The sequence below is a fragment of the Quercus robur genome, chromosome 1, assembly GCF_932294415.1.
Source record: "Quercus robur chromosome 1, dhQueRobu3.1, whole genome shotgun sequence".
NCBI classification, from domain to species: domain Eukaryota; kingdom Viridiplantae; phylum Streptophyta; class Magnoliopsida; order Fagales; family Fagaceae; genus Quercus; species Quercus robur.
The window spans coordinates 4,202,806-4,227,674 of NC_065534.1; the positions used below are offsets into that span (position 1 = coordinate 4,202,806).

Below are 24,869 nucleotides of genomic sequence, written 5' to 3' on the forward strand. Positions count from 1 at the left end.
TGAAACAAAGAACCAAGTAAAATACCATTTGGCCCATCCATTCCCTTGGGTCCATAATCTTCCAAATCCTAACATAAAAAATCTATAACAAATAACCAAACCCAACGCACCTCTCAACTCCCATATCTCTCTCTCTCTCTCTCTCTAGTAATTTTCTTTATTTCTCTCTCCTAGGGTTTGTGCTCTGTCCTCTGAGAGATTTCGACTTATGGTGTAGCATCTATTTCCTCAACCTTAAAATCTCTCTCCCCATCGCTCTGTCACTGCTGCTTAGCTTTTGTCACTTTCTTGAGAATATTCCCTGGTTTTATGGTGGTCCCTTCTCATTCTCTCCACTATGGTGACTATTTGTCAAAAGTGTGATGACAGAGGCTTCTCTATGGCATTGATCTACTATGACAGATGTTTGGTTTATGCTCAACATCGGTATGATTTATTTGCAGTGTGTCTGTGCGTGTTGGTTTGCATTTTTGGCCATGTGTGTGCGTTCATGAGTACGCCTAAATACAATTGTTCCAAAGAAAAAAAAAAAAAAAAAGAGTTTGGCAGTATAGCTGTTTGGTACATGTATTTAAATCTATGTTTTTAGTTTTTAAACAATTTTATATGCATTTTCACATACTTTTTTACCCACGTATATTTTCAAAAAATACAAATAACGTTACTAAAACAATGTTACCAAACAGCCCCTTAATGCCTGTTTGATATAGCTTATTTTTCAGTTTTGAAAAAGGGTTTGTTTGAAAAAGTTGTACATAAAAAAAAAAAAAAAAAAAAAAAAAAAAAAAAAAAAAAAAAAACTCTTTTGAAAAATCCATAAAAAAAATAAAAATAATCCCAACTCAGCAATACAAGGGAAAAAAAATCCTTTCTATATATATCTCTAAGATATAAACGGATTCCTCTTCCACGTAAATCAATCTCTACTAGTCAATACAAAAAAGAAATATGTCTCATATATATAGTCTAGCATCTTTTTATGATCTTTATTATCTTATTTTGTTTTTAAAATTGATAATTGTGGTTAGTTATTGTTTTTTTTTTTTGTTTGAATGGCTAGTTATTTTTATTTTTATTTTTTATATTTATTGTTATTAGATGTTTATTTTTTGTCTGAATGGCTATTTGTCAAAAGTGTGGTGACAGAGGCTTCTCTGTGGCATTGATCTACTGTGACAAATGTTCGGTTTATGCTCAACATCGGTATGATTTATTTGCAGTGTGTTTGTGCGTGTTGGTTTGCATTTTTGGACATGTGTGTGCGTTCAGCGTTCATGAGTACGCCTAGATACAACTGTTCAAAAAAATAAATAAATAAAAGAGTATAGCAGTATGCTAGCATATTTAGTGCTTGTTTGGTATAGCTTATTTTTCAGTTTTAAAAAAGGAATTGTTTGAAAAAGTTGTACCTAAAAAAACTCTATTGAAAAATCCATTAAAAAAAAAAAAATTTAAAAAATCCCAACTCAGCAATACAAGGGGAAAAAAATCCTTTCTATGTATCTCTAAGATATAAAAGGATTCCTCTTCCACGTGAATCAGTCTCTACTAGTCAATACAAAAAATAAATATATCTCATATATATTGTCTAGCATCTTTTTATGATCTATATTATCTTATTTTATTTTTAAAATTGATAATTGTGGCTTGTTTTTTTTTTTTTTTTTTTTTTTTTTTTGGGCTGAATGGCTAGTTACAGTCCACTATAACTTCATGTGTTTTTTAATCCAAGCTGGGATAAATTTAGTAAGTCTAGTGTCACAATAATTTTTGTTATTTTAGTCACAATTTATTTATGTGGCAAGTTGTAGGTAGTGAAAATGAAATGATGGGTCTATGTAGTCTATAATTTCAATATTTACAGGTCGTCATGTGATAAAATTGTGATAAAGTTGTAGAATTATTTATAATACCAGACTTACTCCATAAATTTAGTAGGTAGTACTTTTTTTAATGGAAATTTAGTAGTTAGTACTTAGTACAGCATGTGGCCCAGTTTAAGTATTCTACCTAACTTGCTGTCGGTCCAGGGTAAATACTAAATTGTGCTTGATTATGACATCTCAGCTATATTACAAGAGAGATAATAAAGCAAATTGGTGAATGTATTGGGGTTTCATTTTCATTTTTCCAACACATATTCTAACTCCTTCGACCATGGGAAGTTTCTCGTTACTCTTGGCTGCAGCAAGAAGGTATGAAATTTTTTTTAGCTATCTTGCCTCAATATGTTTAATTTGTTAAAGAACAATATTCTATGAAAAAAAAAAATCCTCTCTCCCGGTAAATACTTTTTCTATTTGTTTTGTTGGACACTGCATCCATTAACCATGGACTGTAGCAAATATTTTGTGCAATTATGCCATCTAAAATATGCTAAATAATAAAAGTGAGAGATAATATCTTGTAAAAATTAATGTGACAGGCTTGAAGGAAAAGTGGCATTAATCACTGGTGGGTCTATGGTGACTATTTGTCAAAAGTGTGGTGACAGAGGCTTCTCTATGGCATTGATCTACTGTGACAGATGTTCGGTTTATGCTCAACATCGGTATGATTTATTTGCAGTGTGTCTGTGTGTGTTGGTTTGCATTTTTGGCCATGTGTGTGCGTTCATGAGTACGCCTAGATACCATTGTTCCAAAAAAAAAAGAGTTTGGCAGTGTAGCTGTTTGCTACATGTATTTAAATCTATGTTTTTAGTTTTTAAATAACATTATACGTATTTTCACATACTTTTTTATCCACACATATTTTTAAAAAATACAAATAATGTTACTAGAACAATGTTACCAAACAGCCTCTTAGTGCCTGTTTGGTATAGCTTATTTTTCAGTTTTGAAAAAGGGATTGTTTGAAAAAGTTGTACTGTAAAAAAAACTCTATTGAAAAATCCATAAAAGAATAAAAATAATCCCAACTCAGCAATACAAGAGGAAAAAAATCCTTTCTATATATATCTCTAAGATATAAAAGGATTCCTCTTCCACGTGAATCAGTCTCTACTAGTCAATACAAAAAAGAAATATATCTCATATATATAGTCTAGCATCTTTTTATGATCTATATTATCTTATTTTGTTTTTAAAATTGATAATTGTGGTTAATTTTTTTTTTTTGTCTGAATTGCTAGTTATTTTATTATTTTTTTTTTTTTATGTTTATTGTTATTAGATGTTTACATTTGAGTAATTATATATATTATCTTATTATATGCTTTTTTTTTTAATATTATATTATATAATTACATTAGATCAAGTAGCATGTAATATCATTCAATTTAATGAGACGTATGGTTTTGTTTAATTGCACACCAATAGAAAGCTATAAAAAAAAAATAAAAATTAGAAGCATCTGTTGACCATGGGGATTCTAACAACCATCTGATAGTCCACTATAACTTCACGTGTTTTTTATCCAAACTAGGATAAATTTAGTAAGTCTAGTGTCACAACAATTTTTATTGTTTTAGATACAATTTATCTATGTGGCAAGTTGTTGGTAGTGAAAATGAAATGATGGGTCTATCTGGGTCAATGATTCCATTATTTACGAGTCTTCATACGACGAAATTGTGATAAAGATGTAGAATTAGTTATAATACCATACTTCCTCGATAAATTTAGTAGTTAGTACATTTTTTTATGGAAATTTACTAGTTAGTACTTAGTACAGCATGTGGCCCAGTTTAACTATTCTACTTAATTTGCTGTGGGTCCAGGGTAAATACTAAATTGTGCTTGATTATGACATCTCGGCTATATATTACAAGAGAGATAACAAAGCAAATTGGTGAATGTATTTGGGTTTCATTTTCATTTTTCCAACACATATTCTTACTCCTTCGACCATGGGAAGTTTCTCGTTACTCTCGGCTGCAGCAAGAAGGTATGAAATTTTTTTTAGCTATCTTGCCTCAATATGTTTAATTTGTTAAAGAACAATACTCTATGAAAAAAAAAAAATCCTCTCTCTCCCAATAAATACTTTTTTTATTTGTTTTGTTGGACACTGCATCCATTAACCATGGACCGTAGCAAATATTTTGTGCAATTATGCCATCTAAAATATGCTGAATAATAAAAGTGAGAGATAATATCTTGTAAAAATTAATGTGACAGGCTTGAAGGAAAAGTGGCATTAATCACTGGTGGGTCTAGCGGCATTGGTGAGTCCACTGCAAGACTCTTCTCTAAACATGGAGCAAAAGTTGTAATTGCTGACATCCAAGATGAATTGGGTCACTTTGTATGCGAAGAACTAAATCCTCAATCTACATCCTTTGTCCATTGTGATGTTACTAAAGAAACAGATGTAGAAAATGCAGTTAACCATGTTGTTTCCAAGTATGGTAAGTTAGACATTATGCACAACAATGCTGGTATAGTTGGGGTAGCCAAACCTAACATCCTTGACAACACCAAGGCTGAATTTGAGCTAGTGGTTAGTGTCAACCTTGTAGGTGCTTTCCTTGGCACCAAACATGCAGCCCGTGTGATGATTCCAGCTAAAAAAGGTAGTATAATCAATACCGCTAGTGTTTGTTCAACCATAGGAGGAGTTGCAACTCATGGCTACACAAGCTCAAAACATGGTTTGGTTGGATTAATGAGAAATACAGCAGTGGAGCTTGGACAATTTGGAATTCGTGTGAATTGTGTGTCACCTTATTTTGTTAGACTTGTCAATGAACTAACTTTTTGGTGAGATCCCAGCATCATTAGGCAAATTGAATGATCTAAAACTTCTCAACATCTCACATAACATCCTCCATGGGAATGTACCGATAAGTCTTGGTGACTTAAAGAGCCTAGAGAGTTTGGACTTGTCACATAACAAATTATCAGGCTTAATTCCCCAATCACTAGCAAAGATTGTCTATTTTGGATATGAGTAACAACAAGCTCACTGGTAAGATTCTAGTTGGTGGTCAAATGGATACCATGAATGATCCAAACTTTTTTGCCAACGATAGTCTAATGTGTGGAATGCAGATTTGAGTTCCATGTCCAGAAGAGTTGTCACCAACAAAACCTTTAAAGGATTAGAATAAGGAGAGATGGTTCTTATGGGAGGGAGTAGTGATTGGATACTCATTTGGCTTCATCATAGCAGTGAAAATCCTATATCATACCGGGTATTTTGTTCCTTAACCACTTCCTAAAATCGTAGTAGCCAACGAAATGGGCTAGAGATTCAAATTTCCAGTCTCATACAAGTTATGTTGTTTGTTTTATAGTCTAATATCTAATTCCCAACTTGAGGCTTTCAATTAAGGATGAAGCTATTGTGTCTAGTGTATTTTTGCATTAATTGAACACAATATGATTTGAACACGTGTCCAATTTTGGACACATGTTTGCATCATATCATGTCCAGTGCAAAAATGCACTAGACACAAACTGTATCCTTCAACTAGACAATGTAACAAATAGCCCTTCATAAGTATCAATAAATTATTTGTGAAATTGAAACGTAAATGAAAGTGAGAGGGCAACAACACAGAAATATATAATATTATAAATGCAAATATAAAATCCAGGTAAATTGTTCTCTCTCGTCATACCATTTCTTTTTAGTTTTTCTTCCTTTCCTCTTTTTTCTTTTTTTATTTATTTATTTATTTAATTTTTTAAAATATATATATATATATATATATATATATATATTGGCTAGAAGAAAATATATAAAAAGCTCAATCATTGTGTCAATGTGTAGATTGCAATTATTGTCTTCATCACAACTTGTAAGAAGGAATGAATAACTAGTTCCATAGGGCTTAATTTGTTATAGAACTAACATACAACCATGTTTTATCTTTGGGAGAATGGGCTTTAAGCTGAAATATCAAATAGCCAGACCCGCAAGGCTGTGCTATAAAATTCCACCACGTACAATTGTAGTAAATGATGAGATTGTTGTCTAGTAGGCACTCGGCTGTCATCAGAAGGCTTTTGATATCGGATCTAAGGGACTTAAGGAGCCCATTAAGGAAGGACTTTGAGGAGATTCATCGAAACGACTGGTATTTTAAAGCCCATTAAGGAAGTTCATGAGCAGACCCATTCAAATACCACAAATGTATACCCACTTAAATTTAAACCCACATCACATCCAAATTTCATGGAGATGCTAGTGCTTCTCCTTACCTTTCTTTTCTTTTTTATTTATTATTTATTTTAAGAATCAAACTTTTCCCTTTAAAATTTAATGTTGTCAAAATTTGATGAAGGGAAATAGATAGAATTTTTAATGTTCCCTCGAGTCTCACATCATCAATTATTTACTATTTTTTTAATAGGTTTGATAGAATTTTAATTTATAGAGTGTCCTCTACAATTAGGCTAAGGTACCAATTGATTTTTGGTATAAACGAGTTCAAACCCCCCAATTTCTTATTTGATAACAATAAACTTTATTTGATGATAATAAAATTTTGTAGTTGAGTTAACTGGAATCCACAATTATTTATTTATTTGACTAAACCATGATTTTTAATGCAATAGGTGAAACTTTATTTATCTTGCAACCCACTCCTCCCAACTTAATTTTTATATTTAATATTTTAAATATATATATATATTTTTTTTGTTTTGGTTTTTTTTTTTTTTTAGTTATTCAAGTTTGGGTTGTTTTCATTTTACCCTTTTATGTTTTAAAATTTTTATTTTGACCCTAAATGTTTAATTGTTTTCGAATTGGTCATTTTGTCCATTTTTGTTAGTGATCTAATTGTCCATAATATCTTCTTCTTCTTCTTCTTCTTCTTTTTTTTTTTTTTGCCTACAACAACGAAATTCTTGCATTCCACAACATTTAAAAGCTAATATTTCATTAAATAATAAAACATGTAGGGCAGTTAATGGTCTAATTACTAATAGAAATGGTTAATAAAGCTAATATGAAAACATTATCAAATATGAAAGGTCAAAATGAAAATTTTGAAATATAAAAGCAAAAATGAAAATAACTCAAAACTTTATGTGCCAAAAGTATGTTTTACTCTAATTTTTATAACCATCCAACAAAGAACAAAGAAACACAACATTTGAAAAATCTCTAGCCTATTCCTCCCAACTTTTAGTGGACGAAATTGACATGGTGAGAAATATATAAGGAATGAAAAAAATTATAGATTGGTCATATAAATACTAATTAACTAGAATAAGTCCACCTACACAACTTCTTTTACAAATTGTTGAATTGATAGGTAGCGAATCATGAAATAAAAGTGGTGTTAATGATAAGTAGGCTAACCCAACAATGTAGGCCAACTAGGCCTAGGTCTAAGTCCCCCACTACAGAAACCCCCTTTCTCCCTTTATAGAAAAAGACCCAAATTCTATGATAATAATTTCCTTTAAAAAAATTATATGCTATTTTCCAACCTCTAGGTCTCTAACAAGTCCTCCAACATATTAGATAAATAAAAACCTAATCCAATCAAAACCCTAAACGGTTTTTTTTTTTTTAATTGTTGTAAATGTATAAATCATTAATGATGATTAATTTCTCCTAACAGTCTAAGAATTTAATTTTTGTAAACCAATTTCTTACATAGTAAATTGTCAACATTCAGTGATAAGCAGAGAGGGGGCCATGAACCCTCCCGGTGACTTTTCAAAAATAATCTCTCCCCCACTATTTTATTATTAAAATCTAAAAACCATGAGTGGCTTTTTGGTAATGACACCCTCCAATTTATTTTTATTCTTGAAAAAAAGTAAACACTCATTTAAACTAACATTCACTACACCCTATATAACTCCTTAATTTGAGATCATATAAAGCATATATTTATAAAAATATAAGTAAATTTCTTTAGTAAAGGTTGTTTTTCTTTTTTAAAAACAAACTCGTGTTCATTTGCATTAAGAGAGTAAAGGATATTCCCCCCCACCCCCCAAGAAGAGAAGATATCATGATTCTATAGTTAAAAGTTTGGGATATAATTTACTTTGTCATTTATAAAAGAAAAAAAATTTATTTATTTTTTATCACTATTAAATATATATTTTTATATTACACAGTACACTTTATTCAAATGAAACTGACATTTATTATTTAATTTATTTAAAATTTATTAATTTGCATCAATTTTATCATTTTTGAAATTATTGTTATCTCAAATGCATCAGTTTTAATTTATTAACAAAAAAATTTTGATTTAAATTTTTTTTTTGTAAAAAATCAATAAAAATATATATTTTATTAAAAAATAAAGCTCTGTTTTATATATACACACACACATACTTGAAAAACAAGCAAAATTAATTAAACAAATACTCACACATGCTAACAATCACATATCCAATCAAAAGAAGACACACATATTAATGAAGCATGAGCACTGCATGTGAAGGAAACAAATATCACTGCATGAATTACATCATCTTCCAACAATTAAATGTCCGTTTGAGAACAACTTATTTAACTGAAATTAAAAACTTTTTACTAAAATCTAACTGAAACAATACAGTGAGACCCATGAATAATAGAAAAAAATAAGCTAAATAGTTGTAAAAATAGGTTAAATAATAAAAAAAAGCTGGCTTTTTCAGCCAATGTCAAATGCAACCTAAGTTATAGAACTAATTCCTTCTCAAAAAAAAAAAAAAAAAAAATTACAGAACTAAACGACACTATGGAGTGGTATACAACTTGTTGCAGTGAATAAAAGTAGTAGGTAAACGACAAGTCGTTTATTCAGTAGTTCTTAATCATTTTTTTTTTTTTTTTGATTTTATAGGAAGTGCTTAATCATTTGTTCAAACTTCAAAATATCACAAGTCACGACGCTCTTCACGTTTTGCTCTCTTTTTTCTAAGTCCTGATAGAAGTCAAATTTTTGAGTAAACTCACGCCATGAAAAGAGAGACCAGACTGGCCAAAATGCCTTCTAGTCTCTCTTTCCTTAGCCACCGATTTTCAAAAAATTACTGCTACGTATTCATTGAGTTAGACTTTGAGTACACCGCGATTAGTGGTGCAGCATGTGAACCTCTTCCTATCACTCTTCCAAAAACTATTTATAATCATCCGACAAAGAACAAAGGAGACACCAACAATGGCTAAACTCACCCTGCTTCTAGCACTTCTCATCTTTTTCACCCCTTCTCTTTGTTGTCCTGAAGATCAAAAACAAGCCCTGCTCGAGTTTAAATCCTCTCTCATCAAAACTACAAGTTCACCTTCATTAGAAATCCCACTGTTTGAGTTATCATGGAATTCCAGCTCAGATTGTTGCAATTGGGAAAGGGTCATTTGTAGTACTCGTTTTCATCCGAGGACTGTGATTGCTCTATATCTTGACTCCCTTGTCTCCATGCAATCCACGGAGCCCATAGTGGTGACTTCCACCATCTTGACACCACTCTTTCGCATTAGAAGCTTGATGCTGCTTGACATGGCTGGGAATCATATACAAGGTGAATTGCCAGGTGACGCCTTTGCCAATTTAAGCAAATTGGTTTATCTTGATTTGAAGAATAATTTCTTCAATGGCTCCATTTCCTCTCAACTTTTTCACTTGAGGTATCTTCAATATCTTGATTTAAGTAGCAATTCATTCAATGGTATTCTTATTGGGGATGTGGGCTCTCTTCAAAACTTGCGGGTATTGAACTTGGAAGAAAATTCTCTTGTTGGAAATGTCCCTAAGGAGATAGGGAATATGACAAGGTTGCGGCAGCTACATCTTCGCAACAACAGTTTTTTTGGTGAAATTCCGTCTTCATTTTTGTATCTGAAGGAGTTGGAAGTATTGGACTTGAGGGACAATTTCTTGTCAAAGAAGATTCCAATTTTTATTGGCAGTCTATCCAATATAACTAGTTTGGAATTGAGCAACAACAAGTTGACAGGGAGAATTCCATCATCCATAAAGAAATTGAAGAAGTTGGAAACACTTCAGTTTGAAAACAACCTTCTAAGTGGAGAAATTCCATCTTGGTTGTTCAATATCAAGAGCATGAAGCGTCTTTTTTTGGGGGGGAATCATCTTACTTGGAATAGCAATGCAAAGATAGCGCCAAAGTGTATGCTGTCTCATTTGTATATGAAGTCTTGTGGTCTTACAGGAGAAATCCCATATTGGATTTCTAAACAGAAGACTCTTGAATTTTTGGACTTGAGTGAGAACAAGCTAGAAGGAATATATCCACAATGGCTTGTTGAAATGGAAGTTGGAAGTATAATTCTATCAGATAACAGTCTTAAAGGTTCGCTCCCACCTCGTCTCTTCAACTCTCGAAGTTTATCAATTCTTTCCCTATCTAGAAACAACTTTTTTGGAGAGCTACCAAACAACATTGGTAATGCTACTGAAATCAGAATTCTCATGCTTGATGGAAACAATTTTTCAGGGAAGGTTCCTCAATCTATCTCCAATATTTATAACCTTTTAATATTAGACTTGTCAAGCAATAGATTTCTTGGAAACTTACCAGATTTTAGATCCAATGTATTGCTCGGGTACATTGACCTTTCTTCCAATGAATTCTCTGGTGAAATTCCAACATACTTTCCCCAAGATGTTAGAATTCTTGTATTGGGAAAAAATAAGTTTACTGGCAACTTGCCCAGAAACTTGACCAATATGTGTCGGCTTGAACACTTAGATATCCATGACAACAAAATCTCAGGAGAATTGCCAAAGTTTATTGGCCAAATCTCCACCCTTCAAGTCCTAAATTTACGAAACACCACCCTCCAAGGTTCCATCCCTGATGGTATTTCCAATCTTAGTAGCCTCAGAATTCTTGACCTCTCAAGCAACAATCTTGTTGGGAACATCCCTGCAAAGTTTGGAAATCTTGTTGGTATGATTGAAATACCAAAAAGAACTTCATTAATCCGTGAGTTTTACACCATCTTAATCGAGTTTAATGATCTGACAGTGAATTGGAAGAAGTCGAATCAAGCTCTCTCAAGCCGCAATCTTGAGCTTTACTCTTTGTTAGACTTGTCAATGAACCAACTTTCTGGTAAAGTCCCAACTTCATTAGGAAAACTGAAGGGTCTAAAACTTCTTAACATCTCACATAATATACTATCTGGGAAGGTACCTTTAAGTCTTGGTGACATGGAGAGTCTAGAGAGTTTGGATTTGTCGCATAATAAACTATCAGGCTTAATTCCACAATCACTAGTAAAGCTGCAAGAATTGTCTGTTTTGGATGTGAGTAACAATGAACTCACAGGTAAGATTCCAGTTAGTGGCCAAATGGACACCATGAATGATCCAAACCTTTTTGCCAATAACAGTGGGTTGTGTGGATTGCAAATTCAGGTGTCATGTCCAAAAGAGTTGCCATCAATAGAACCATCAAAAGATGAGAGTAAGGAGACATGGCTCTCATGGGAAGGAGTGTTGATTGGATACTCATTTGGCTTCTTCATAGCAGTGGGAATCCTATATCATACTGGGTATTTTGTTTCTATAGGATTTCCAAATTATTGCAACCAATAAAAAAGGCAAAGAGTTTAAATTTCAAGTCTCATACAACTTATGCTGACTACATTGAAATTTAGAACAAAGTGAGAGGGTAACTAAGAAGATTTATATAAAATATCTATACCTATATATAATAATGGAAGCATCATATGTAATTTTGCAAAACTCTTATTACACCACATCATCAACAATATTTTTTCTCTAATGGTTCTTTTCGTTAATGCTTATTTAACCACCGCATCTAATTTGCTATGTTAGTGTTACCAAAGTATTAAAAATTTTAGTATGTTATTCAATTCAATTCTGTTTCAAGCCGGTGCATTTTGCTCTATTTGGTATATATGTGTTGGTTTATATGTTTAGGTGTTTAATTCCTGATCAAGTTTTGTATTTTCATCACTTTGGTTTGATTTGAGTTTTGGTTAATATTTTGTGGATTTTTGGAATGGGCATTTGAGTTTCACACAATATTTGGTTATGTATTTTAATGTGCACACCAACTTTTTATTAAATTGTAACACTTTTCCTTTCTTCAATTTGAAAAAAATCTATATAATAACTAATAGTCAAAACGTTTGACTTTTTGTTGACCACTCATTATTGCGCCACGTGCCTAAACAAATTTATGCCACATATACAATTAAAAACATCGAACAATTGTGCCTTTTGAACGAAAAGGTGTCTATTGACTGAAAAGGTACTTGTTGAACGAAAATGTGCCTATTGAATGAAAAATGTGCATTCTAAATGAAAAGGTGTTTGTTAAAGAGTCATAATCCTTTGGGTATAGATAGTGGTTTATATTTATTTAGTAACTTCTTCTCAACTTCTTCCATTTCATCTTTTTTTAAAAACACAAGAAACTAATGGGTTAATAGTGAAAAAATCCAGGAATCAAGTCACACCAACAGTAGCAAAAATAATACTAAACAATTTCTTCATTTGGTAACTTCTTCTCTTTAATTTTTCTTAGAAACATAAATTACTGCCACGTCTAAAATTAAAAACAATTAAAGATGTAACTTTTCATTTGGCAAACCATACCAGCCCTATTTTTCCTACTGTAGGTGTACAATTGCACCATTTCATTGGGTAGTTATTAATTTTTGCAACCCTCCTCAACTAACCATGCAAGAAATTAGTATATAATGTAGGGTTGGAGGCTCTAGGGTTTTGGTACATTATGAGAAGATTAAGTTTTTTTTTCTTATATAATATATATGGGAACCACTGTTGAGGACTCTTTTTTCGCCCCACATGGCACTACTTCATTGGCAACCCATGCCACATCAACATATTATTGATTTTTTGGATAAATCTATTTAAAACCCAAAATAAGCTCATATTTCATTCAACTACATGGATTGGGCTCACATGGCCCGTGAGATCCTTACTTCAAAAGGCGGATTCATGGCCCACATTTCCTTTTCATCAATTGGGATCATAACCCATGATATCATCAACATCAACATATAGATTGGGCTCACACAATGAATCAAAACTCACGGTCCATATTACACCTCTTACACTCATGGCAAACGACTTCTTCAACAAGAGTCCATATTTACACAAAGTGACAACAAAACCCGAGGTATGTTATCTCATCTTTGGCTTATGATCCAAACTCATAAGTCTCTTTGGGGAAACTTTAGGAGTCGTGGTTTGGAGGGTCAAGAGGTATGTTCAATAAAGCTCTAGCGGTTTAAAGTTGATAAAAGAGACATGTTGCTTGGCATGTCTTCTCCAACTCCCTGAACTCTGACGAGTCCATGTGTAGCGGGTAACATATGGTAAGCATCTCTTAATAGCACTTTAGATGATAAAATTCCCCATTGCTCTTTTCCTAAAACTTAATATTCATTGTGTGACAAATATTCAATATCCCTAGCCATCTAACTGCTAAGAAAATAACTGTTCATTCAATCTCCAGCTGTTGCTATACAAATTTAAAAACTTCATTATATTATTCTACATAAATCCTATTACTACTTTCAACTAAAATCCAACTCAAACACATGGCCTAATCTGATTGGCTATCTTTAATCTCCAACTATATACAAAATATTCATGATTTCTCTAATACTCAGCTGCTGTCTGCCACAATCAGACCATATATTTCTCTGCCAGCTGCTAGAACAGAGTATTAAATACTCTTCTTGCTCACCAAGATCATGTCACAACACAATGAGGCCTTGACTAAATCTCTAAAGTTTTATTAACTTTCAACCAATCCTTCTATTACTTGCTAAAAATATGTTGTAATAGAACCTTGGACCAAATATACAAATGCCCAAAAAAAGAAAAATTTCCAACAGAACCCCAGCAGTGTATTTAGCACTTGACACCTGGCTGGAAGTGATATCATCAGCCATTTAATGTTGAAATCCCAGCAACCAACTGCTATATCCAAAATAACAAGATACTCTTGAAAAAGATCTTACCATTTTCAGCCAAATCCATGAAATAAATGCTGAATGTCCTCTCTAGCAGTCTGAAATTACCTAGCTAGCCTCATTTGCTTCTGCCCAAAGCAACAGCTGTCTTATGACTGCTGTGATAGATGTCTCATGATAGCTGTCACAGCTTTTCCTGACAGCTAGGACATCTTTTTTAGAACAGATGTAACAGCTGACCCAATTGCCTTAGCATTACTGATTTTCCACATTTGGCTAAAACCAAAACCAACAAAAGTAACTATCTCTTTCTTGCTAAAATACTTTCCTTTTCTGCTTCTCTTTCCCCAGCAACTAATACCCAAACCAGCAAGAACATCTTAAAGCTAAACATATCATTTTTGGCCAAATCTTAGGGGGGACAAGAGAGAAGAACCCTTCTCATGGAAGGCACAAATCCATCTTACATAAAGCCCTTCTCTTAGAAGGCACAAGTACTCTATACAAAAGCCCTTCTCACAGAAGGCAATACTATACATGACTTCACAACAACTAAAAAAACATTGTTAAGGGAAAAACTCATTTAAATGCATAATAAGAGGGGCACCTATGTTACTGCTCCTATCCCTAAATACCTAAACACATCTCCATACTCTTCTCTTACAAGATCTTTCCTCTTGGAAAGCAATCTCTACAACTTCTCCAGCAGTTATAATCCCATATTTTTACTATATTTAACCTCTATATCTCTCATACTTCCATATATCATACATATTACAAATACTACATCTCAAAAAACATCTATATCTTTTACTATCTCCACACTTCTCAAGAGATATCAAACACTCATACCAAAAGCCCTTCTCATGGAAGGCATAAACTTCTAATGCTAAAACCCTTCTCCTAGAAGGCACCAAGATCTCATATCAAAACCCTTCTCATGGAAGGCACAAATCCATCTTACATAAAACCCTTCTCTTAGAAGGCACAAGTACTCTACGCAAAAGCCCTTCTCACAAAAGGCAACACTATACATGACTTCACAACAACTAAAAAAGTATTGTCAAGGGGAAAACTCATTTAAATGCATAATATGAGGGGCAAGCTTAACTAGCCCCTACACACAGCTGGGCATACTCTCTCTTCCTCCAGTTGCACCAATTTTTCCCCTTCAATCTTGAAGTCATCATGGCAAATTTCCTTTCTACCACTGGAGTCATTCTGCTGGAATCCTACCAACTCACTGACACTATACAGCTGGGGCTACAAAAAATACAAAAATAAGTGACTTAGCTTCCATGATCTTTAAATTTACATCATTAAATACATGATTACTTCACATTCAAATACATATTACTTTATTCCAACTACTATTACAACTATTAACCAAGGCTTAAACTCATTTAAATGCATGATAAGAGGGGCAAGCTTAACTAGCCTCTACCGCTGGCATTCTGCTAGAATCCTATCAGCTCACTAATGCTACACAACTGAAGTTATAAACCATACAAAGATAAGTGACTTTACTTCCATATCGTTAAATTTACATTATTGAGTACATGATTACTTTAAATCTAAATAAACACTATTTTATTTCAACTACTATTACAACTAATAATCAAAGATATTATATCAAACACATATTACATATTTATTCAACTATTATCGTGATTCTTAGACTTTGACTTTAATGGTTTTGTAAGCTTAAAAGTACGCTGGTAGCCGTTGGATCACGTGACCCAATGTTGAGTTCCGGACGCAACTCCCCAAACAGCAAAACTCCAGATAAAATCCTTAGTCGATAGAACACAAAATCAATCATGGGCGAGAGGTTTAGAAAAAGAAGAAAAATTTTTAGCAAAGCATGGAAGACTGAAACTGAAGCAAAGTGCTCATCAGCGTGTTCATGGTCAGACCTCCCTCCTGAACTCTTAGGACTCATCCTAAGAAAGGTTCCCTTTATTGACACTACTCGCTGCAAAGCTGTGTGTTCTTCCTGGAGATCTGCAATTACACAATCACAAGCACAACCTCATTCCATTCAAAGTACTCCATGGCTTATGCTTCCTAGTGACCAAGAAGGTGACTTTACAACAAGCCGCTTTTTTAATCTCGCAGAAAAGAAGGTTTACAAGATGACATTATATGCCATGATAATCGGCTTTATGCATTAAGATACAATGGTTTGGTGGAAGTGTGGGAGTTTCAGAGTGCTCTTCCAACGAAAATCTTAGGCATTGAACCTTCAACAACACCACTGAAACATGTTGATGGTTAACTTCCTAGAGACAAAGTTTCAACTCAGTTGTATTCGGTGAAGACATCAAGTGACTTCTTGATCATCCAACACACCATTGGAAATTTTGTAAATGCAGAAGGAGATGTTGATGAATATTACTTACTCAGTTCTAGTAGCACACAACCTTTGGTATGTCCATACCGTACAAAGTTGTTTTGCGTCTACAAGTTAGATTTCAGCAAGAAAATGTTGGAAAAGGTGGAGTCTTTGAAGGATCAAGTTATGTTTTTGGGCGGAAATCAGTCGATGTCATTGTCCAGTCATGATTTTTCAGAATGCGTATCAAATTCAATTTATTTCACGAATGATCAATGATTTGAGATGGACGTGGACTACTTGTATGGTGGCCCTGATTTTGGATTGTTCAATTTAGATGATGAAGAAATTAGGCAATTTTACCATTATGATTTGGAGAAGTTTGATCCACCACCTTTTTGAATTACTCCCAATCCATGGTGATAGATTGAGCTATATGGTTGAATTTTTTTTTTTCTTGAATCTTTGTGGTTGTATTCCTTTTCTTTTCCCCTTGAATAAATGACTTTGTGGTCGTATTTTTAGTTTAGGGTTTAGGGTTGCTTAAAGAAATAGTAATCGTACATAATATTATAATATATTACTGTTTGACTGTAGACATGTATTAAGAAAAGAAACAAGAAAAAAAAAAAAAAAAAAATTGGACTCCATATAAAAATATTTAAAAAAAAAAAAAAGATTTTTCCATATTTCACAGCTTGGAGAGACAATGGCCTTTGTTTCAGTGTTAGGCTTTTGAGTGAAGGCCTTGTACACTTGCATTTCAGTGGGCCAAATCTATTTTCCTTGTTTATGTTAGGCCCAGTTACCTTAGATAAACTGAGGATTATCTAAGACAGTCCAAATCAAATTGGATGCTAGAGATGATTATGAAATGACACGGCCCAGTAGCCTCGGAGCATATCCAACATGGAGCGGAAATCAAATCACAGCTCTTTCTTGACATCTTTGTTTTCTGTTGCCACTTCATTGCTGCTGGGACGGACTCTCTCTCTCCTTCTTGGTTCTCTCAACCCGGCCATGGCCGAGCCTATACGGCCAGCCCCACCATCGTGATGGTTGTCTTCCTCTCTCTTCTCTCTCTATTTTTCTTATTTTGTTTATAATTCTCTGTTTATTCGCATCTTGGTTGATAAGTCGGGGTTTGGGGGTTTAAGAAAGAAAAAGATTTTTGTTTCAGGTTTTGGGTGTTTAAAAGGTTGGATTTTTGGCTGTGGCAATGTTTTTGATTTGGGATTTTGTGTTCATGTATGTATGTGAAACTGAGCATGTGTAAACAAACTGTGTTCAAGCATGGGCATGTATGAGCAAACTAACAAAAGGAATGAGCTTTTATGTTCAAAAATGCTTATGTTTAAAAATGCATGCTTGTGTGAATCAAATGATATGAAATGTCCATAAAAATCGGTTCCAAGTAGACAAGGAAAAAAGGAAGTGATATTACCCATCTTTGAAATTTATGCATTCCTAGGAGAGGCTAGCCAATACCGAGGCTCCGTTGGTAAAAACTGGGTCGTCCAACTGACATGACCATCCTCTACAAAGGAATGGAGGCATGTAAGCCACACACTCATGTTTGAACCCTCTTTTTAGACCAGTAGGACTCTTATCCTACCCCAACCTGGTGCTTATTTCTCATGTTTAGTCTTTGACCCTGGGGATCCTATCCTAAATGGTGCAGATCCTATATTAGTGAGTGACCAAGAGTTCAAGTTTCATTGTCTAACTGATTGGATACGAAATAATGGAGGCTTTCCTTCGGCTATCCAAACAGTTTTTATCGCTTGAAAACCCCATTTGGACCGAACAAAAAGAAACATGTTTTCTTTTTCATGGTATACCCAAATTTAAACCTTGGCACATAAGCTCTATGGACAAAGAGGTTAGGACTCAAGATGACCGAGAAAAGCCTCCGTTTTGCTATCCTCCCGCTTGTAAAGATTTATCCGTTGTTAGCCAAGTTTAGCCTCTTCATACAGTCAAGGATTACCCCCCACACTAATCTTTGTCAAACGTGTTCTGCATTTTAGAAGTAGATTTAATTAAACCCAGTCAAAGATTTACATGTTGTTATCCTCCCGCTTGTTTCTTGTTTTCTAAAAGTTGGTGTGTTCTGCTTTCTTGAAACTCCGACATCTCGCATTATCTACTCTGGTCCATTTTAGTCCATTCTGTCCACTGTAATCCACTTCGGTGTATTTTTAGTGCACTTACTTAAGAAAATAAAAAAGACAAGTTTTGGTTGAAAGTACTTATTCTAAGTCCAATTTTATTAAAAAAATATAGATGACAAAAAGTAATAATATTTTTTTAATTGTTTAATTTATGGTCTATTTAGATACTGCTTATTTTACTAAAACTGAAAATTTATTGCTGAAAGTAATCTAGATAAAAGTAAAAATTAGTTGAAAAAAGTGCAATGAGACCCATTAATAGTAGAAAAAATAAGTTGAATAGTAAAATAATTTTAATTTTTCATTTATATCCAAACGGAGGCTTAATGATTTGTGATATTATCTTTCTTTATGTTCTCCCCCACCCCCACCCCCACCCCCACCCCCACCCCCACCCCCATTCTCTTTCTTTCTTTATGTTCTCCCCCACCCCCCACCCCCCCCCCCCATTCTCTTAGCTAATATTAATATTTTAGTTTGAGTGAATTAAACAACTTTAGTATTTTGATATGATATAATATATATATATATATATATATTATTATATATTTATTAACGGATAAGGAATTTGAAGAGTAATGATATTAAGTTTAGTATCAATTCTTTGAAGAGTTGGATATAAAATTCTTTAATTACTCAATGTTATATGTAAAATTAAATTTATGGTTGATAAAAATGACATTTTGAAAGCTCACTTGGTGTATAAATATAAGCTATATCCAAATAAACAAACTACTCTAAGCCATAATTTAATCACAATACAGCAGTAATTAAATGCAAAGAATAAGGAATAGAGAGAAGCAAACGCAAGATAACACCGGCACATGTTATTGAAAAGGAAATCTCAGAACTCGGTGAAAAACCTCTCCGCTACCCTTCAAGTGGTAAAATGATCCACTAGAAAATTAGTTGAGATATATGAATAGTAATAGATTCTTCAAGCCTAATTTACCCGATGCACCTAAGCCCTCCAAACTTCTTGCTCTAACAGGATTAAGCCTAACCTTGTCTTCTCTATCTTATTAGATCCCGCAATAAGCTCATTGCTTCAACCACTTGGTTCTCTCTTGAACTGCTTCCCAAGCACCAAATAACTTTCTCACTGAAATGAATATGGTGAAGTAAGAATTTGGCTAAAGGTCCTCTCAAGGGTATGACAATGGAAAGGGTGAGAGTAGAGGATTTTGGAGAACCAAAGGTATAAGATTGTGGATGAATCAATCTTATTGTTTTTTAGGGTTTATCTCTCAAAATTTTCTTTGAAAGCTCTCTACATTTTGTGGGTATAAGGGTATTTATAGTAGGGTATGAGATGAAATGTGAAAAGTCATTTTTTTTGCAAAACAAGGTGCTTTGGCGAATAACAAAATGGCCAAACTGTACTTTTTGTCCTGTAGTGATCTAGCTATTCTGACCCTTCAACTGTCTGCATGCTTCACACGTGTGACACTTCAAGTAAGTCACCACTCGTGAGTCAGTTGCGACTTGCGAGATGCTCTTTGATGTACACACTTAATCAATTCTTTACACTTTCTCACACACAACCTTTATACTATTCCTACCTAAATACAGAGTTTCTAATTGTTGAATTACAAGCAAATTTGGCACAAAGTAAAACTAACACATAATTCAATAAATTCAATTTTACACATTTATTTATATAAATCAAATCATTTCAAGTTGATTGCACGATAAAGAAGTCAATTTGTAATTGATCTACTTGTCAATATCGTCTTAAAGCTACTCATTTACACTAAACACTAGCGCATAAAATATCATAATTCATGTCAACTTTTATGTGGTATGTATGGGTGTAAGGTGTTTTCATGTACCAAATTTGTTAACAACTCTAAGGAGTACAGTAAGCACAAGAACTGAATAAATATACCATGCATATTTTGATATAAAGATTAGAGCTTCTGTGAAATTCATAGACAGTTGAAGAAATAAAGGTTGTTGTTTAGACGTCACTTGATCATTATCATTATGGCACACCCCTCATCAAGGGACTTCGTTTTAAACAAGAAAAGTCAGTTCATTCAGAACCAATGCACAATGAAAAAGAAAATGAGAGCTAAACCAAAACCTGTCACTTTTAAATCTCAGCAACATTAGTTCTGAAGCTATATTACTCCAAACTCCTTCATATTCTTCATGGCATCATCATATTCACAATGACTTTCTGTGAATCACAATAATTTCATATGGGTTTTTACAAATAAATGTCATAACGAATTGCTTAGAACATGTGCTCACTCACATTGAAATGCCAGTATTACCTTTGTTCCACCTTTCCTTCACATTAAAACATGTTATAGCTCACAAAATTGAGTAAGTTATTTCCCATCTCTCTGAATCCTGACCAATGGATGCTAGTATAGTTGTGTGTATGTGTGTGTATGTATATATATATATATATATATGTCATAACTCACAACTAAACATAGTGGCTCTAAGGTTTGAATATGATCTAATAGTGTTTTTGAATTTAACAATAAATAATGTTAAGTGTTTTTTTTTTTTTTTTGAGAAAGAAAATAATTTTAAGTTCATCTCTTTTTAATTAATCAAAATAAAATAAATAGATAGGGTAGAAATAAGTTTGAATTCATTAATAAATATATGTGAAACAAATTTGAGATTAAATTATTGAAATTTAATAGAATTTGGAACTAGTTTTAGATTTATATATTTTTTTTTTGATAAATTTTAATTTAGAATAGGTACTTTCAGCCTAAATTTATATTTTTTCTATTTTTAAGTAAGTGCACAAAAGTGGACCGATGTAGATTAAATGGACTGAAGTAGACCAATATGAAGTGAAATGGACAAAAGTGGATCAAAATATATTGAAGAGGACCAAAATAGATTGTGTAAGGACACGATTCGCAACGAACCACAACAGTGTTGGGTTCGCACGTAAAAAGGCCCAGACAATATCATTTGTAGAGAGTGGATTTGAAAGGCTAGGCCTTGGTTACCCGGCGGTGGGTTTTTTGTGATGTTCATACATGTTTAAGGTGTTTTCACCCCTGGATTCTTTCTCCTGGAGGTGGGTTGGGAGGCCCTCACTTTTGGCCATTTTTCCTTGCCTCCCACTCCAGATTACTCACTTTTTCTTTTATATTAGCCTGCGTTCGCTGTCCTTCGTCCACGTGTAGGGTCGACCTTTCCAAGACTGATACTTGTCCCGTCAGTCCAAACCCAAAGTCGTTGGAGGTGGTTGAAAAAGCCGAAGAATACGGCTCTGTTAGGTGCAGAGTATTGTATGGGAAGGGTAGTAAGGGCAGTTTTTCCTAGATATTTTAAATTTTCTTTCAAGTTTGTTCCTATACCGTTTTTGCCCCTCTTCTCGGTGGAACTTTGGGTCTGCCGAGGACTGAACTGTCCTCGGCTGCATCTCCGGGCCATTTTGTGCTTTATATTATTGAGTTTGGACCATAGCCTTCTTTGGCTTGGGCCTTTGGACTCCCCATGAGTAAGTGGGTCTGGCCCATAAATTATTGGGCCTCACAGATTGAATTAGACTTAATGGACTGACATTGACCAAATTAGACTAAAATTGACCGAAGTAAGCTGAAATACACTAAATGGATCGGGTGGACCAATTCTTAAGTACACCACGATTAGTGGTGCAGCATGTGAAGCTCATTTCAAGGAACCATTTGATCAAGTAGATGCTCTTCTTAATGTATGCGAGCTGTCTAATGGGTATGAATATGATGAATGACATACAAAGCAAGACATATAGAGTATGTTCAAGCTCATAATGTTGACACTATAATCACACCTTCGAAATGATATTGAATAGAGCATAACAAGTAAAGTGATTGTCCATGTTTATGTTTTCTGCGTGCATTGTATGTGAATTAAATTTCTTATAGTTATATTCAAATACAAAATAAATACAATAAATAAATAAATACAATAATTTTGAGCTCAAAATAAATATTCAAATTTAAGTTAATCCATTGTGGGATAATTCATTTATTGAAAATTTCAACTTTTTTAGTCTTGCATGCATGCATGGGGTTTGGGATAGATGACATGATGGTTTTTTTTTTTTTTTTTTTTTAATTGAAAGTATAACCTTTATACCTTTAGTGTTGCAGGGGCATATTTCATATTTACGTTGCATTTTTGTGGTTGTTGTTCTATGCATCTTGTGTTGTTCTATGCATTTACGTTGCATTTTGTATCCCAAATAAGGACATTACATTTTTAAACATGAATAGGTTTTTTTTTTTTTTTTGTGAGAATCAACATGAATAGGTGTTGTATATATCATAACAAGTAGCGTGATTAATTATGCTTCTATCTTTCACATATATAAACATATATGTATAATCATATTTATGTTCTCACATGCATTGCACATCAAATAAATTGCATACTACTAAAAATAACGAATTAACTTACCAATTTTACTTTTCTTGACATATAAAACAAAAAGTATTTACATACAAAATAAAAATAAATACAAAAGATTATGAGTTAGTAAAACACATTTTCAACCTCTACTTAATTTATTTTTCACTAATAATTTTTTTCTCAAGTTTATGACAAGTTGTATTTTAAACTTCATTTGTAATATTACTCTTCACAATCATTATTGACTTTACATTTCAATGGCATGTATCTCTCTCACATTGAATTGTTTTGGTTTTGTAATGGTTCTTTAGTTAAAATCATAATCATTTAGTTTTCTTTAATTGGACTTGTTACCATTTAATCAAACTTATTAATTTTTTCAATTTACTGTGTGCCTTTGCACATGATATATGTTGCTATTAACATCATATAGGTAGAAATTATTTTGAGCTAAAACCAATATTAAAAACCATTGTCGAAGAATATGTAAGCTGCATTTCTGACTTTCCAAATAGGTCTACTGATTTTCTAAAAATACATTTCAAAATAATATTAAATATAACATAATGAACGATAGTCCATGTTTATTTATTCCTCATAAATTGTACATGATTTAAATTTTTATAGTAATAAAAATCATAAATTAATTTTTAGATTTTATTTTTCAGAACGTGTGATACAAAAAGTATTCATGTACAAAATAAATAAATAAATAAATACATAAATTTTGAGTTAAAAAAAAAAAAAAATCAAATTTGAGTGAATCCATTGTGGGCTACTAAATTTAACAAAAATTTCAAGTTTGCTAACCTTGGGTAAGGTTTCAGGATCAGATTGGTTTTTAAGCCTCAATGGAAGTAGAAGCTTTTTACGTTTGGAGTTGACTCTGGATTCCAAGTACATATTTTTAATCACGTTGGTTGTTGTTCTATGCATTTTGTGTTTTTGTAAGAGATGAAAAAAAAAAATCTCCTTGAATAATCATGTGGTCAATATCAAGTCGGACTTGTAGAAGCCAACTATATAGCATAAAGTTTCAATGGAAAAAACACATATTTTGATATGTTGGGCGTACCTTGTATGTGCTAGTCTACTATTTCCAAAACATAAACTTAAATTGGAAGAGGTATTGAACAGATAAAAATAATAGTGCTATTTCATATAAGAACATTATAATTAAAACTAAAAAACTAGATATTGAAAATAATGTTTATGTTTTCTTCACATAATCATATTTATGTTTACACATGCATTGCATATTATGTAAATTTATATACTAGTTAAAATAATTAGCTCTATGTTTACACTTTTAACCCTTACAATTTGGGCTTATTACCATTTTGAAACTTATGTTTAAAATTTTTCATTTTGCCATTCATATTTGATTCTGTTTTTATATTAGCTCTTTACATTTCAAAATTTTCATTTTGGCTCCTCATGAAAATGAAAATTTTGGAACGTAAAGGGCATATGAATACAAATTAAACATGAATACCAAAATAAAAATTTTGGAACGTAAAGGGCATATGAATACAAATTAAACATGAAAACAATCACAAATTGCAAGGGTCAAAAACATATTTTATTCAAATAATGAATTAACCTAAGATTTATTTTTCTAAAACATGTTGTGTAGCATTTAATGTTACTACACTCCTGTTGAACCATTTCATCAGCATTTTTTTATTGATTTGTTCATCTAATTTGTTGACAATATTAAATATAAGGAAAAGTTGACTAATGCTCTACGAGTATTAGTTTAGGAAATATTTTTATAAATTTTTTATGGGAAAATAAAAAAGCAATTAATTTTTATGACATTTTTTTATATTTTCTATGAAAATAACGTCAAAACTTTCTTTAAATTGTTTATTAATAATTGGACTAAGGACATCTATTAATGAAACCCTTAAATATATTAACCAACTAACTTCAACACATTCATCTTAGATGATTTCTTTTTCTATTAATAACTTGGGTGGTTTAACTTCATATATGGAGTACTTTGTCTTTATAAATTCATGATCTACTTTAATTTAGAAAAATCTATTTCCACACGTTTCTTTTTCTTCATTACTCTTACTTCAATTCATTGCTTCTCCCTCTCTTTTGACTCTTTCTCTACCCATTAAACCCGAATG

At 32.7% G+C, this 24,869-nt stretch overlaps 2 protein-coding genes across 6 annotated transcripts; both read left to right on the plus strand.

Moving 5' to 3' along the window:
- Positions 1–106: 106 nt before the first annotated feature.
- LOC126716943 (secoisolariciresinol dehydrogenase-like) lies at positions 107–5,071 on the plus strand. Of its 5 annotated transcripts, XM_050418035.1 has the most exons (6): positions 107–426; positions 1,136–1,203; positions 2,068–2,195; positions 2,426–2,551; positions 3,722–3,888; positions 4,122–4,270. In XM_050418035.1, the coding sequence occupies exons 3-6, from the start codon at positions 2,104–2,106 to the stop codon at positions 4,142–4,144; spliced, it is 408 nt and encodes a 135-aa protein (XP_050273992.1). In that variant the 5' UTR covers positions 107–426; positions 1,136–1,203; positions 2,068–2,103; the 3' UTR covers positions 4,145–4,270. The 5 variants fall into 5 exon arrangements, with proteins under 5 accessions (XP_050273992.1, XP_050273968.1, XP_050273961.1 ...); XM_050418011.1 differs by having other exon boundaries at positions 1,136–2,195; positions 4,122–5,061; XM_050418004.1 differs by lacking the exon at positions 1,136–1,203 and having other exon boundaries at positions 4,122–5,061.
- A 3,996-nt stretch (positions 5,072–9,067) lies between these two features.
- Positions 9,068–11,470, plus strand: LOC126688388 (receptor-like protein 46). The gene has a single exon (XM_050386126.1). It carries the CDS (start codon positions 9,068–9,070, stop codon positions 11,468–11,470), a length of 2,403 nt encoding a protein of 800 aa, XP_050242083.1.
- The last annotated feature ends 13,399 nt before the right edge of the window (positions 11,471–24,869 follow it).

Excerpts from the sequence above, each read along its gene's own strand:
- LOC126716943 (XM_050418018.1), top strand. The coding sequence starts at position 2,104 with ATGTATTGGGGTTTCATTTTCATTTTTCCAACACATATTCTAACTCCT. Across the intron at positions 2,196-4,121 it reads CTCTTGGCTGCAGCAAGAAG|GCTTGAAGGAAAAGTGGCAT; the intron begins GTATGAAATTTT and ends TTAATGTGACAG.
- LOC126688388 (XM_050386126.1), top strand. The coding sequence starts at position 9,068 with ATGGCTAAACTCACCCTGCTTCTAGCACTTCTCATCTTTTTCACCCCT.